At 50.7% G+C, this 14,082-nt stretch overlaps 2 protein-coding genes across 5 annotated transcripts in view; both read right to left on the bottom strand.

The window, feature by feature from the left end:
- ACACB (acetyl-CoA carboxylase beta) overlaps window positions 1–7,621 on the bottom strand; it is a 35,624-nt gene extending 28,003 nt beyond the window's left edge. For all 4 annotated transcript variants that reach the window (XM_085313499.1, XM_085313498.1, XM_085313500.1 and 1 more), the window contains exons 1-2: window positions 7,543–7,621; window positions 4,861–5,483 (exon numbers count right to left, since the gene is read on the bottom strand). In XM_085313499.1, coding sequence (XP_085169625.1) covers window positions 4,861–5,474 — 614 coding nt within the window. In that variant the 5' untranslated portion in view covers window positions 5,475–5,483; window positions 7,543–7,621. The remainder of the gene's footprint in view (window positions 1–4,860; window positions 5,484–7,542) is intronic.
- Window positions 7,622–8,940: 1,319 nt separating this feature from the next.
- UNG (uracil DNA glycosylase) lies at window positions 8,941–13,737 on the bottom strand. Its single transcript, XM_085313497.1, has 6 exons — window positions 13,243–13,737; window positions 13,053–13,148; window positions 12,153–12,250; window positions 11,503–11,591; window positions 11,078–11,256; window positions 8,941–10,549 (listed from the first exon to the last, which is right to left on the bottom strand). Exons 1-6 carry the CDS (start codon window positions 13,558–13,560, stop codon window positions 10,409–10,411), a joined length of 921 nt encoding a protein of 306 aa, XP_085169623.1. The 5' UTR covers window positions 13,561–13,737; the 3' UTR covers window positions 8,941–10,408.
- Window positions 13,738–14,082: the final 345 nt, after the last annotated feature.

Raw genomic sequence — 14,082 nt, 5'->3', positions numbered from 1 at the left:
GGCACATACCATTCCCAAAGCCGCCTCAGGAATTTGTGCTTAGATGAAAACATTGCCTGTAACGAGCCTAGCCACTGTTCCTGGCCAACCTGGACCCTGGGGACAAGTGGGCCCGCTCCGGTGGGGCTGCGCTGCACGAGGGAGGGACCCCGCRCTGCCAGCACCGTGCTCCGAAATTGTTTCCCGGGCACATGCAGCTGGCCAGACTCACCCCTACATGCTTCTGCCCCGATAGTGCTCCCGCAGCACCCGGAGCTTCATCCTTGTGCCAAATCCCATCGTGCACCACCGCGACACCCCGGAGCCCCCCACTCCAAAGGGCTCCGGACAGGGGCTCCGGGGTGGGCACGTCAGGCAGCAATTTAAGCCAGCGCTCGCMTGCCCCACTCTTGGGCCGAACCTCACCATGGGGATTGCAGCACGGGCAGGCGGYCCTGGCACCGCCGGCAGCCCCTCGCAGGCAGCTGCAAAGTCTCCCTGCTGCAGCCTGAGGCAGTCTTTCCAGGCAGCTTATCCAGAGTTTTAAGCCACTTTTTATTTTAATTACAAGGTTTACATCCCCTTCATAGCTCAGCCACAGGATCCAATGATTTTGAACTTCTGATTATTCTCCCATTTCTTATTAAAAATAAACAAGGGAAAAATGAAATCTCACAGCTCAGATTTCACATGAGCAGGACTTGACACATTTGCCTTCATGGGAAACACGTCAGAATCCTTCCACATGCTCCCACTACCTTTTGCGTAGCTGCAGCACTACACTGAATGAAGCCAGTTTTCCTGCTATTTTTCCAATATGCCCCCAGCATCGCTCAGCCAGGCACCTTCCTGCAGCCCCAGAGCCACACAGGCCACACCATCCCCAACCTGCGCACACACTGCATTAGCAATGGCAAGGCTCAGATGTCGATGGAAGAAAAATTCCTCCTGCATTAAAACGCAAATGAAAATCTGACAAAAGCATCGCTAGCAACAYGGTCCGTTAAAACTACCAGACTTTCAGGCAAATGAGGACATAGCGTTTGGCCGAGTCTGTTCAGCAGCAGTGAATGGGCTGTCTGGGTTCAGGACACAGCCCTGCAGTCAAAGGTCTTTTATTTTTACCCGCAGTGGAAGGAGAGCAGCCAAGAGGAGCCGGGCAGCAACACTTTGGTTCCAGTTATTTATGATTGTTGCCAACTGTGCCTAAATGCTAGCGAACACGCAAAAGCAAAACGGGAACATTCCTGAGGTGCCTGCCCATGGCCCGGCCCCGGGGACGGCCAGCCCCACTGCCAAGGTGATACCAGCTCGGAGCTGGCTGCTGCACCAGCCAGGGACCGGAGCGAGCTGGCAGGCAGAAAGCCTCAGCAGGGGAAAGCCCCAGAGGTTTTCCAACCTCGGGAGGCAATCTGGACCCATGTCCCCGGGTGCAATCACAGCTCTGCTCCTGAGAAAGGGGGTTTGTTGCAATCAGAAAGGTTGCAGAGGGAAGTACAGAGCAGTATAGAGAGGATGCAAACTCCTGTGAGCACCATAACCCTGCACGGAGAATGGACAACAGAGATGGCATGGGACAGATGGATCTGCAGGTTTTCACAGCAGCCATCAAGAAGCTGCAGCTGCTCAAAAACTCAGGAGTTTGGCTCAGCCCAGCTGCACGAGAGGAAGGTGCACACCAGGGCTCTTCCCCAGGCTGCCCCAAAACTCCCGGGGGCGCAGCAGCAGAGCTGGTGGAGGCCTGCAGGGCCTGCCTGGACGCAGGCACGCTGCTGCACAGCGAGAGCAGACGCTTCCTGAGAGGTCGGCCCCCAAGCCAGGACGTGCAACTGGTGCCAGAGCCGCAGCCCCATTTCCTGCCAGGGAGCGGAGGAAGGCCGGGCAACAGGGCTCGCGGCAGCCGGAGAGGCACCGCGGGTGCTGCAGCCGTGTCGGCAGCCTTCAGAAGGAAATAGGAACAGAGTTGCCTTAAAAATCTCAAGCAAAATCCTTCTTCATTTCCTGCTTGGGATTTAAACCACTAGTGTTCACATTTTAGGATTTTCTTGCAAACCAGCAGGCTAGAAGCTTACCATCTCCCTTACACACACGACCTAACGTATTATTCTTGCTCACTAAGGTCAATCTGGGCAGCAAGGTCTGACAACAAAAGCCAAGAGTAGCTTTGGAAGCCTGGACACTGCCAATGGGAAAAACTGCTCCCTCATTCCTATAGCTTCTAGAGGAGACAAAAACAAAAAAACACCAATGCATTGATTCCATAATTCAGCAAGAATAGGTCTAAGTCAGCAAACCCCTCTGCAGCCCAGGCAGCACTGAGGCTGGACAAAAGTGACTATGAAGCTATCAACAGAATGAAGATCATCCATTTTTCCTTGACTCATCACCTAGCAAAATGACCAAAGAGCTACTCACCCCCCCCCCACACACACACACATTTTAAATAATTTATCCCTACTATTTGCAAGGGCAGAGGAAGGACAGGGTGGCAGCTGCTGCTTCACTTTTCTAAACACAGCAGTAAGAACACCATTAAGTGCCTTGCTCTCCCGCCACACCAAGATCAGCCACAGAGATAGCTCGCTGCCAGCCGAGGAGGAGAAAACATGACACTGCAAAACACCTCGCAACCCCTTCATCCGGGGGCCGCTCCATCTTCCAAGGCRCCCGAGCAGAAGTGCGGCAGCATTYRCCCCCAGAGAGCAGAGCCCGGCCCCGCGGAGGCAGGGCTGGCAGCAGGGATGCCGGGGACCCGCGCCCACTGCCTCCGAGCACGGGATGCTCTGCCTCCCGGCCCGGCCTCCCTCCGCTCCCGCACGAACCTGGCGGGTGCCGCGCCGCGGCGAGGCCCCGTGCCCGCGGCGCCTACGCGGGGTCCGCCCGGGGAGCCCGCCTGGCGGCACCCGCTGCTGCATCCTCCTCCTCGGCTTTGCTCCCTTCCTCCTCCGCAGCTCCAGGGATCACGGCAAACTCTTGAGCATCACCATGCGGCGCAGCGCAGAAACTTTATTTCAGCGATCATGCGCTTCCCTCCCGAAACAAAGCCGTCCTGCCCCACGGCAGGGTCGCCGGGGGYGGATGCAGCTGGGCGAGAGGACCGCCGTGCCCCGGTGCGATTCGGCTCCAAAGGGCGCCAGGCGACCCTCGCACAGACACCGCGCTTTCAGCGGACCTTGGCACCCAGCTGCAGTCCAAGGGGCACCTGAGCAAACACATCCAAGCAAGGGGAGCGAGCGAATGCAGCAGGTTTCACTTGTTATTCTAGCCGCCGTCACTTGCTGCCCTTTTGCTAGCGTTGTTCTCCCCCTGCAATGCAGGCAGCCCCAGCCGCTGCCCGGGGAAGACRCAGGTGCAGCATCGTGGTGTTCACGACGAGAACCGAGGGCATCGCCTCCCTCCTTCCCCCACCGCAGGCCGCTCGCTTCGTGCCGGTCACGCAAGCCCTGTGAAAAGGCTCGGTTTAACTTGTAGGAACAGACCTAGCGACACCCGATGCGCAGCCAAAGAAGGGGTGCTGGCTCGCACAGTGCTTTGGGCCCAAACTTGGCCACAGACCCGTCATCTGGGTCCTGCTACATGGGTGCCCTCAACTGCAGTTTTTCTTACCAGCAAAGGCCAGTAACCGAGTGCCAGCCAGCCAGGGAGGCAGCCACCAACCCTCATCATGCGTGCAAGCTCTCGTCCCACCAAATAAACACCTGCAGCGCCCAGCACAGCCCAGAGTGTTCTGCAGCCTCACCACCACGACAGATCCACAGCAAAAAGCCACCCTATCTCACAACGAAAACCCCAGTCCACGCTCACTCGTCTGACAGCCAACGCTGCAGCTGATGCACTGGGACGGCCTTTCCCGGTGCTGGTATACAATGTGGGTAAAGAGAAAAAGCAAAATGAAATAGGAAGGTGCGAGAAAACAGAAATCATTTGGTGTTAGTGCTAGCAACAGTGTGTAGTTGAGTATCATGCAAACAAAAAGCACTTTTCACCCCATTCTTTGATATTGAAAAGTGTTAGAACAGAGCAACCTCTCCTCCCACTAATGTTCCTTGGTGGATTCGTGCATTTGACATTGCTGTTGCACAGAGTTGCTCTGACATGTCTGCTCTTCCCAGGATGTCGCTTTAACCTTACTTTCATAGGGGTTTTTTATGCAGCAAATCAAAAAGGAGCACGAAAAGAACATGAAATGTAACTGAACCAGTGAGCAGCATCCTAACATCACTGCACAGCCAGCACTGCTCTGTTCACGGTCTTTGCTCAACCTAGAAGAGAAGGCAACCTTCTGCCTAGGCCAGTTTGCGGCTCAAGCAGCAACAGTTATTTGATAATCACCTTGAGTCAAAACTGACAATATGCATCTCACACGAGCCTGTTTAATAACATTCGTGGGTGCAAGGTGCAATGTTTGCTCCCAAACCTTAGCAACTGGACTCCTGAGCCTCAAGTCCCAGTTCAGGCCCCTCTGATTCAGAGGGTGCTCAACACTCACAGGCTTGTCATGGAAGCAGCAAGCAGCACCTGCGGGTGGTGGCCCTGATCTCTCAGGTTAGCTTAGAAGCAGGGTCACTATCCTAGCAAAAGCCTCTCAGAGCTGTTGCAGTGCTGCAATAAGATCTTGAGCTCAGAGGCATGTTCAAAGGACTGAGCCTGCTCTGACAACACCAAAACTGTGGGCAGAGGCAGAAGTGGGGCCAGGGAGCAAGATGTTTGTTAGCAGAGCCCTACTCCAGCACAGATCTTGGGATAACAACAAAGTGGCCAAAAAGAAAAGCTCATCAAGAAACGTGTCACACCACATCTGCCCAAAGCTCCAATTTTTTGCACTGTTCTCACTTTGAGCCTTCTGTGGCTCRGTTGCTTGGCCCCAGCACCTTGCATTACCTTATGCTAGTAGAAAGCTCCATCGAAGAGGCCAGAGATGCGGTCTCGTTGCCCATGACTGCCAGGCTGCTCCGCCGGTTGGTGACTTTAAAGGCTCCGGCCACAACCTCATCGTCGGAGGAGTTGTCGTCGAAGGAGCCCAGCACAAATTTGGTCAAGGCTGGTCGTCTGAGCGTTGCTGGATTATACACCGCGATTTGCTCCTGTTCCTCCCTGGTAGGCTTGTTCAGCTGCAGCGGCGGGTTTAGGGGAAACAGGGGAACCTGAGGCCTGCCTGACCCATCTGATGGAGCGCCCAGCACTGACGCTGGCAGGCCAGGGGACGCGGGGGTGGCTGGAGACATTTGCTGGCTGGAACTGGCTCCTGGCTGCTCTGAGCCTGCCATGGAGGCATCGTCAGTGATGGTGGCCAGCGAAGGCTCAGCTGACAGGATCGGCATCTCCGAGCCATCTTGCTGCTGGCCTGCAGGCTGCTCCTGGCTCTCGGTGGTCAGCAGTGCGGCCGGGCTCTGCAGATCAGGCTCAGACCTCTCCTTGTTTGCAGGCGGAGAGTTTGCCATTTTGGACCAAATGAACAGCATCAGTTTCAGAAAGAACAAGGTCACCAGCACCATTCAGACAGCCTGGAACAGAGAGATGCTCTRTTAGTAAAGTGGTGTTGTTTTGCTTTATTATCTGCTTTGTTCAGTACTAACGGCTCACTTCTGCTCGTCTCTGAGGAGCCTTCAGAGAGGGCCGCAGGCTGGCAGGGGAAGAGCTGGGGGTCACAGCAAAAGCCTCCTGCCTGCCAGGCAGCRCTCCAGCTCCCCACACAAGCCATGGGGCTCTCCCTGGCTTTGCCTGCTAAGCGCTATAGCCAGACGCTGGGAAAAGCCTGGACCCTTGCTCCTCCCCAAACACAGAGCCCCCAGCGAGGACCAGCAGCTCCAGGGACGAGGACCAGCAAAGCAAGCGTAGAGAGCTGGCAGATGGGACTGGCTGCTGGGAGGCCTCCTGCCCTGCTCCGGGAGACCTGGGGGAAGGGCAGGGCGATAGCAGGGCTCCCCACTCACRTTCCCGGACACCCACAGGGAGAACAGCGATCTACGCAGCTGCTTTGCCCCATAAAATCTAGCAAAATCCCTCTCTGTTCAGTCCGTCTCTCGGCACCGCRGTGAATTACAGCTAAACTGAAAACACTCAGCCAGAGCTATTTTTACTTCCAAAAACAGAAACTTGGCACGCGCAGAGCACAGATATGCCCCGAGCGCCTCCCGTGGAGCTAGTGCAGGAGAGCAGCAGCTTTTTCTACCAAGGTGGCAGCAGCCCCATCCCTAAAGCCTCACGTCTCTGGCAGTGCAGCAGGCACGCGTCCACGCTGCCGTTACAGGCAGTTCCTGCTCCCCAGGTAAATTACACTTATGCTCTTATGTCACATCCCAGGCAACAGGGAAGGCCACCTGCAAGGACCGTCATTGCCTCTAAAAGGACTCAAATCAGCGCACTAGTTGCATCTTCTGTGAGAGCTGGCAGCCTTCCCAAGTCACTCCCTGCACACCACCTCTCGCTGTTATCCAAAGGGCAATGTCAGCCATGGGAAAGTGCTACAAAAAGGCCAGTGTTTTGCTTCTGACCTGGGGTAGCTCCCCCCAGACATGGCGAGGAGGTGCAGGGGATGCTCAGATAACCCAGTTACATGCCAGCAGCATTTCTGAGGCCAGCTCCAAAGCTGGGAAGATCCCATACAAATAGAAAAGTCATAAACTGAATATATAACTCTACAAATAGTTAATTCAAGTGACTGCCAGAAGGGGAAGGAAGCTACCACCATCCCTGCCATGCTCTTCTCTACCYCTTCTCACTTCCCGTCCCTTCTGCTTGCTCGCAAGGTGCATTTCTACCCTGCGTAGAAAGGGGGGGGGGGGGCAGGACAGGACCAAGAGCCCAGGAAACCTGCTGACCTGCCCTTGTTCGAGGAGCTCATAAGCGAATGTCCGGCCAACAGCCGTGGTGATAGGCAGCCCTCTCAGTCAGCATACAACCTCTCTGGCTGAACAAGCGCTTCTAGAAGAAATGCTCGTTTTGTTGGCTTACTATTCTTGTCTGCACACAGGCACTCAGGAAACAGCCTGCCTTGGAGACTGCAGCCCTAGCAGAGCCCTGCACAGCCTGGTTTCTTGATGCAAGTGCCACGTGTTACCTAAGTACAAAATTAACGAGRATTCTCCCATTTTACAAAGTACATACACAGGCATTTACAGGTGCTGAGCATTAAGACACAGAAACAAAATCCCACTCTAAAGCCAAGGAAGTATTAAATACAACAGCCAAAGGGCACYAAGATAAAAATAAAGTATGAATTTAAAACCTAAGTATATTAAGTACATCAGATCTGGSCTTTAAAAAAGCCCAAAGAGCACTGAAATCATTCAGAATTGTTTCTATAAACAGAACTTGGATAGTTGTTACCAATAACGACCTACTTAAGAGGAGGCATTTTCTGCCCAATTCACTTGGTCTTTATGGTTCTCTGAATGACCTAGGACACAAAAGCCCTCCTCAGCTACAGTGCCTGCAGACATCCTAGCTTTCTGCTATTTCATCAGGAGTCCCTCAGCGTCGGGCAGCCAGACACAAGCTTCTGACCAGCAGCTTTATTTCTGTGCACAGCAGAATCACTTCCAGCGCACGCAGGCCACTTACCATCCTGCTGGAGCCCCGCTGTGTGTCCCGCACTGCAAGGAGCAGCCCTGCATCGCAGAGCTCCCAGCGACTGCCTTTCTTCTGCACTGTCAGGCAGAACTGGCAGTGCTAGAGGCAGGATTTGGCAGCAGTTCCTGGGACAAAAAGACTTCAGATTAACCCATCTTTGCCACAGAAAAGCATTGTATTTACACTTAACTATTGCACGACTGAAGGGAGTGAACAACTGCTGGGAAACATGAGATGGACGTGGCTGTGCTCAGTGTGGGAATGTATCTGGCACAACAGCACACCCCTGCTGGCCTGAAACCCAGAATCGTGCCAGGTATCCAGCACCTGCAGCAAGAAACCCAGGGGACAGCATGCCAGTGTCATGCAGAAAGTGCCTCTTTTCAGCCCCTGCCAAGGCTGCCAGGGCAGGTGACAGCCAGCGTCACCCGACTGYGCTGCAGGGTGTCATGTTTCAGACTGTTTCACTGCCTTACATTTGCTTTCTTACATGTGACATTAAGATCAAAAGTAAAAATAGCCTCACACTAGTTCGCCTGGAAAAACTTCTGTCAGAGACAAGGCTGAAAAACATCTGGGCCAGGGCAATGGCCCAAGTCGAGCAAGGGCTCATGGCACTATGCTGGGAGCACCCGATCCACATGGGACAAGGGTCAGGCCCRTGCAGCTGGCACAAGCCCTGGCTGCCATGGCCAGCCCGCAGCCACAAACTTGCTGGGGCACAGGGAGCACCCAGGAGACAAGGGCACAGGCACCGCATGCCCTGCCAGCTCGCACAGTGGTAAGGCACCGCAAAAGGATGCCCATTAAGAGCAGGGGTCACTGAAGCTTTCTAATAAAAATGATATAAAAAGCATTTTTTTATATATCTGTTTAAATAAAAGCCTACTTTTCTGTCCATCTCTTGGAGAAATCAGGCAAGGAAACAGCCACAGCTTGGACTGTGCAACGAGATAGAGCAGAGTTTGCTGCAGGCACACGACCACAGGTCCTAGACTTGCTCCCTAGAGCTCCTYTTGCTCCAATCCCTTTCCAGGTCTGAAGTTTCCTGACTAAAACCTTCCAACCAGCTCATGCTGCATTCAAGACATTATCACAAAAGTTGCCATTTCAGAGGAATGTATTTGCAAGTTAATAACAACGGTGACACCAAGGAAGAGAAACTCCTTGCTGCACCTGAGGTTGCATCTCCCCAGGGAGCTGGCAGCTCACTCCAGTGACGCATGGACCACACACCCCCAGCATCCACCCTAGGGCTGGGAGCAGGGCGCAGGCCAGGGGAGAGGAGGCCCAGACACACATGCAGGCAGCAGCCCTGAGCASAGTCTGGCCCCTTACCTCACCCTCAGTCACTGCATTTTCCCTACTAGTTAAGTAAGATCACAGCACAACATAAACAATGTTATTTTTATTTAAAAACAATCTGTTTTGAGGAAAAAAACACATTCAAAGAAAGCGCAGAACTCCACTTGCACTAGTGTTACCTACTAAACACGATTTATATGCATATTCAGATGTTTGAATCTACTATAAAAAGTTATGTAACTTCAGAAAGAATAGACCACTTTCAWTGAAAGAAAGTAACAATTCAAAGATGGACTGGAAATTCAAAATTAAAAGTCAGATCTATTTTCATGCTAGAAGTAGTAATAGTTATTTTCAACAATGGCTAGAAACCTCATTGTGCTCCTATGAAAGCAAAGCACAAAACCACCTCTGTATTCAATAGATCCTTTTCTTCACTGACACACTGCATCTTCACTTCCATATTGTAATTCACAAGATCTTAAACTGAAATATTCAAGCCCATCAACCAGCAAATCTTAAACAAAGCATCTCCCTTGACATCAGCAAGTACTGAACAGAGCAAGAGTTGCAGAAAAAAACATCATCAGCACAAAACTTATTTGCATGAAACCACTTTCCTGTCTTATGCCCTTGTACGTTGTTTCTGCAGAATACTCAGTGATCCAGACTCACTAGCACTATACACAGGATCACCTCAGAGTTAGTGGTCATCACAACTCACCCGTCATCCAGGTGATTAAGATACCCACCAAGCAGTTTAATATTTTGGGGTTTCTCCTCTAAGYGTCATGTTTCCTTTGGGAACAAGGCTCAGAACATAACCAAAGTGCTGGTCATTATTTCCCCCTCAGCTGCTGAGAGGATTAACCCTGACCTTTTGAGAGAGTGCAAAGATACACTCAAACTTCCTCACACTGTACAGACTCTAAAGCCACAGGAGGCCAGTGTATTTCTAATAAAATCTTACATCTGTAGCAAAAAATAAAAAAGCTAAAAATCAAAAAGGAACCCCTCAGCTTTCCCTCATGTGCCTCCAATTCCCCACCACCACCAAATACAAAATCCAGATTCGCACATCACAAAGCAAAAGAGCGGGAGGAGGCAAATTAGGGTACTTACAGAAACCAAATAGCTTAACCTATGAGAATTCACATACATTCACAAGAGCACTCACATATATTCCCATTACAACAATGAGCACAAATTAATATGGATTTTTTTTTCTTTCTTGGCTTCACACTATGCTAAGATCAGTTCAAGGAGTGGTAACAAAGTAGTCCATACAACATTCCAATTTGCTCTTAAAAACACCTGGCACATTGTATGTATACATATATATATATATATATATATATGTATATATGTGTATAAACAGTGAGAGAAGAGAGAGGGGAAGAACAACTGTCTCTGAAATTTAAGTCATTTTTTCATTGACTTGATCAACATCCGAAGAACGATTCTCAGGTCAGCAGACGTTTTTCAGAAATAAGGCAACCCTTTGAACAGGGGCTATTTCTGATCATTAAACTCTCAAGCTTATGCTTGTAGTTTAGAGTGCTCTCCAGTCAATGGGCTTCTTGCCAGATTTCTTCAGCAACTCATTTGTTTTAGAGAAATGCCGACAGCCGAAAAACCCCCTTTGCACAGACAGAGGTGAAGGGTGAACTGTCTGCAGAACATGGTGGCGTTTCTGTAAAACGTTAAAGGAAATAGCTCGTTAGATTTGCATGCTTTCAGCTCCTTGGACAAGGTTCACTGGTTCTAGTACTAAGTAGATACAATTTCTTTTCTATATTTCCTCAGTGATCAAACTGATAAAGAAGGCCTAAAAAACTCAGGTAGAGTCTCTCACAGATTTTTAGTCCTCCTGAACAGAGCAGAAGGATGGACTATTCTAAAGAAGCAGCAATACCTAGGCCATTTCTAAATCATTGTAATAATCCTAATAGCAACTTTATATCTATTCATGGGAGATTTCCTAGAAATATCAGTTCTATCATGAATTAGAGGCTTTTCTCACAACAGAAGATTACACTTTCTCCCAATTTTGTTACTTAATTGTGGTAAGGACTAACTTAAAACAGAAGGGTAATTAAACTTGATGGCAAATAGATCTCAACTGAGGAGGAAAAAGGCCCCAACTCCAGAGGGAAAGTGCCCTCTAGTGTCCACACTTTAACTTAAGGAAAAAAGAGAAATAAAGAAGAGTAATGTGTACCCTGTCAATGGAACTGCCTTTTTTCTGCGCGTATGCTCCCCACAACATGAACACAACTCCATGCAAGTTCTTGTTTAACCAAGACACTACCACATCTGTGAATTGTTCCCATCCTTTCTCCTTGTGGGAGGTAGCTTGGTGAGCTCGCACTGTCAGGACAGCATTGAGGAGGAGCACACCTATCAAACAAAGGGATAAAGGACAAACAAAATCAAGTGTTATCTCCTTCCACTTTGCTTCCCTGCCACTCCCATAAATAATCAAGTAATTGGAGTACTGCCTTTCTAAGGTAACTGCTAAGTGATAGGCACTCAGAATAAATACTAACTTTTACAGAGAGACTGTTCTAAACTATAAATCCATTTTCTAGATAGACTTGTTTATGGCCCACAATGAAAATGTTTCTAGACTCTCCACTAACTTACCTTGCTTGGCCCAGCCAGTTAGATCTCCATGACCAGGATGTGTGAAGTCTTCAATATCAGTAGATAGTTCTTTGTAAATATTTTCTAAACTGCAAACAATAGGTTTTAAATTAGCTTTCTGGAACAATCTAATGATCTAGTATTTAGATACTTAACAAAACCTATGTAATCAGACAGTTGGCTAGTAAACTTTAACCCTGCAAAATGTCTATTAGTGCTCAGATGAAAAACTCACTGCAGACAATGAAAGCTACAGCTGTGCCCTTAGAAGTTTGCTTCTTTAAGGATAAAAGCAAACACAGCCACTTGCACTGGACAAAAACAGTAAACTAATTTCCATCAAATTCTTTAACAACAAAGCCATTTGCAGAAGCAGGGCAACAAGGCCTCTTTATGTCCCTGGCTAGAAGTGTTAATCCACAGCCTCATTGCCACAACTGAAATGCAGTGTGCTTGTCAGAATATCACTGAACTACACAGAATTATCAGTGTTTTCATAGTTCTGTTTTTCTGAGGAACACACAACTTCAGATTCAATAGTTACAACACATTTCCTATCCTTTATCAGGCACATAACCACAAATAACACAGAATTACAAGTAATTTAATTCAGTAAATAAACAAATTTTGCAAATTGAGTGCAGTCATACCTGGGGGGTGGTGGAACAGGTTTCTGGACACTGAAACAGAGCCCATGAGCTTGATTAGGTCCATGATATGGATCTTGCCCCAAAATGACAACCTTTACCTGAAAGCAGATCCAGACCCTTGTTAATACTGCTAATGCAGCAACTGTAACAGAATTATTCTTAAAATATAACAAAAAAGGGCTCACAAAGGTTCTTCAAAAACCCTGCTCCCAAAAACACACAAATCCATACAATCCATACCACCACATACATAAAATTAAATCACTGACTTAACTCTTTAAATACATGCTAAAGAATGCAGTTCCTATCTAAGACTAAGGACTAACATCACCAAGCTTTGCTGCCAAGAATACATAGACATTTTGAGTGCAAGAGACCAGAGTTTTCTACGAGTCCAAATAAAACAGCTTGTGAAAGCATCTTCCAACGAAGCTTCCTCAGGTTTTATTTTCATGCCATATCCTCCTTTGTGATAATTATTACTGCAAACAGAGCTTATTAGAAAAGGGGCCAACTTAAGCACAACGGTATACGTTTTTTAGTCTGTTACAGAATGTGAAAAGGCAAGAGAAATTCAAATGTAGCAGACCCAGAGTCAGGCACTGTAGAAAGTTACTGATACAGGAAATAAGGTCGAAAGTCTAAATAAAACTTTAAAGAAAACACCGCTTCTGATCAGGGTAATAAAACAATAAAGCCATTTCGATAACAGAAAGAGGAGCCAGGATTTACAGACTATGTAAGGGAAACAACAGCATCCGCATCACAGGGGACAGACACTTAAGACTGAGTAGGTGTCTCTGTGCAACTAACCCTTGCAACTGAGCTTCCTTTTTTAAGCAAGCAGAAGGTAGCGAGCAACCATTCCCATCTCCACCCAGCACCTGCGGCTCTACTCACATCTCTGATGTCGCACATCTGCGTCCAGGTGAAGACCTGCTCCGGGGGAGGATAGACTGTGTACCGCTTCCTCTCTTCTGCTACAAACGCCATCAGCTGGGGAGGGGAGGGAGAGAATGGGCGGGTTGCGCGCGGGAACGTCGCAGGCGGCCGGCAGCCCCACCGCGCCAGGCCTGCACCCCTCGCTCACCTCCATGAAGTAGGGCTTCGAGAACTCATCGGCTAACTGCCGCCTCCAGCTCTCCCCGAAGCCGGCGGGCACGTTCCGCTCGGMCAGTCGCCGCAGAGCCGCCTCCTTGTTCTTGCGGATCCGCTCCAGCTGCGCCGGGCTCAGTGGCGAGGCCTGGCCCGGCTCGGCTTCCGCCGCCTTCGGCTTCTTAGCGGCATTGGCCTGGGAATCGCAATTAGAGATGTGCGTGGAGAGGCGTCTACAGAGCAGGTGCTGCGCGCCGCGGCCCAGGCCGAGCGGCAGGAGCCGGCCGAGCCGCAAGAGCGGCGCCGCCGCCATCGCGCCCTCCCCGCGGGGCGGCTCTTACGGCGCCGCGCGCCCACGCGACTATTTCGCGGCAAAACAGCGTCGGRGCCTCCCTCATTGGCCGCTCGGCCGCCAYGGCCACGCCCACAGGCTTTGTTCCYAAACTCCTGCTCCCCGTTGGTCGAAAAGAGRGGGCCCCGCGCCTCCCTATTGGTCTACTGCAGATGGGAGAAAGCCCATCTGCCTAGCAACCATGACGAGAGGCCTCTCTGGGCGCCTATTGGACAGCGGTGCAGAGCAGCCTCATTCAGGTGTGACAGAACCGCGAACTTTTTCGAAGCGGCCGCAGGACCGGCATTCCCCCCCYCGCCCCCAACGGTCACTAGTGTCACTCGCCCCCTCCCCTAACGGCCTCCAGCGCCGCGCGCGCCCCCCACGCCGCCTCTTAACGGCCGCCAGCACCGCGCGACCCTCGCCCCCCACACCGCCCCTTAACGGCCGCCAGCGCCGCGCGACCCTCGCCCCCCACACCGCCCCTTAACGGCTGCCAGCGCC

The sequence above is a fragment of the Rhea americana genome, unplaced genomic scaffold, assembly GCF_003343005.1.
Source record: "Rhea americana isolate MKP2758 unplaced genomic scaffold, rheAme1 scaffold_389, whole genome shotgun sequence".
NCBI lineage: Eukaryota > Metazoa > Chordata > Aves > Rheiformes > Rheidae > Rhea > Rhea americana.
Note: the sequence above shows the minus strand (reverse complement) of the source record. Positions and strands in the feature narration are given on the sequence as shown.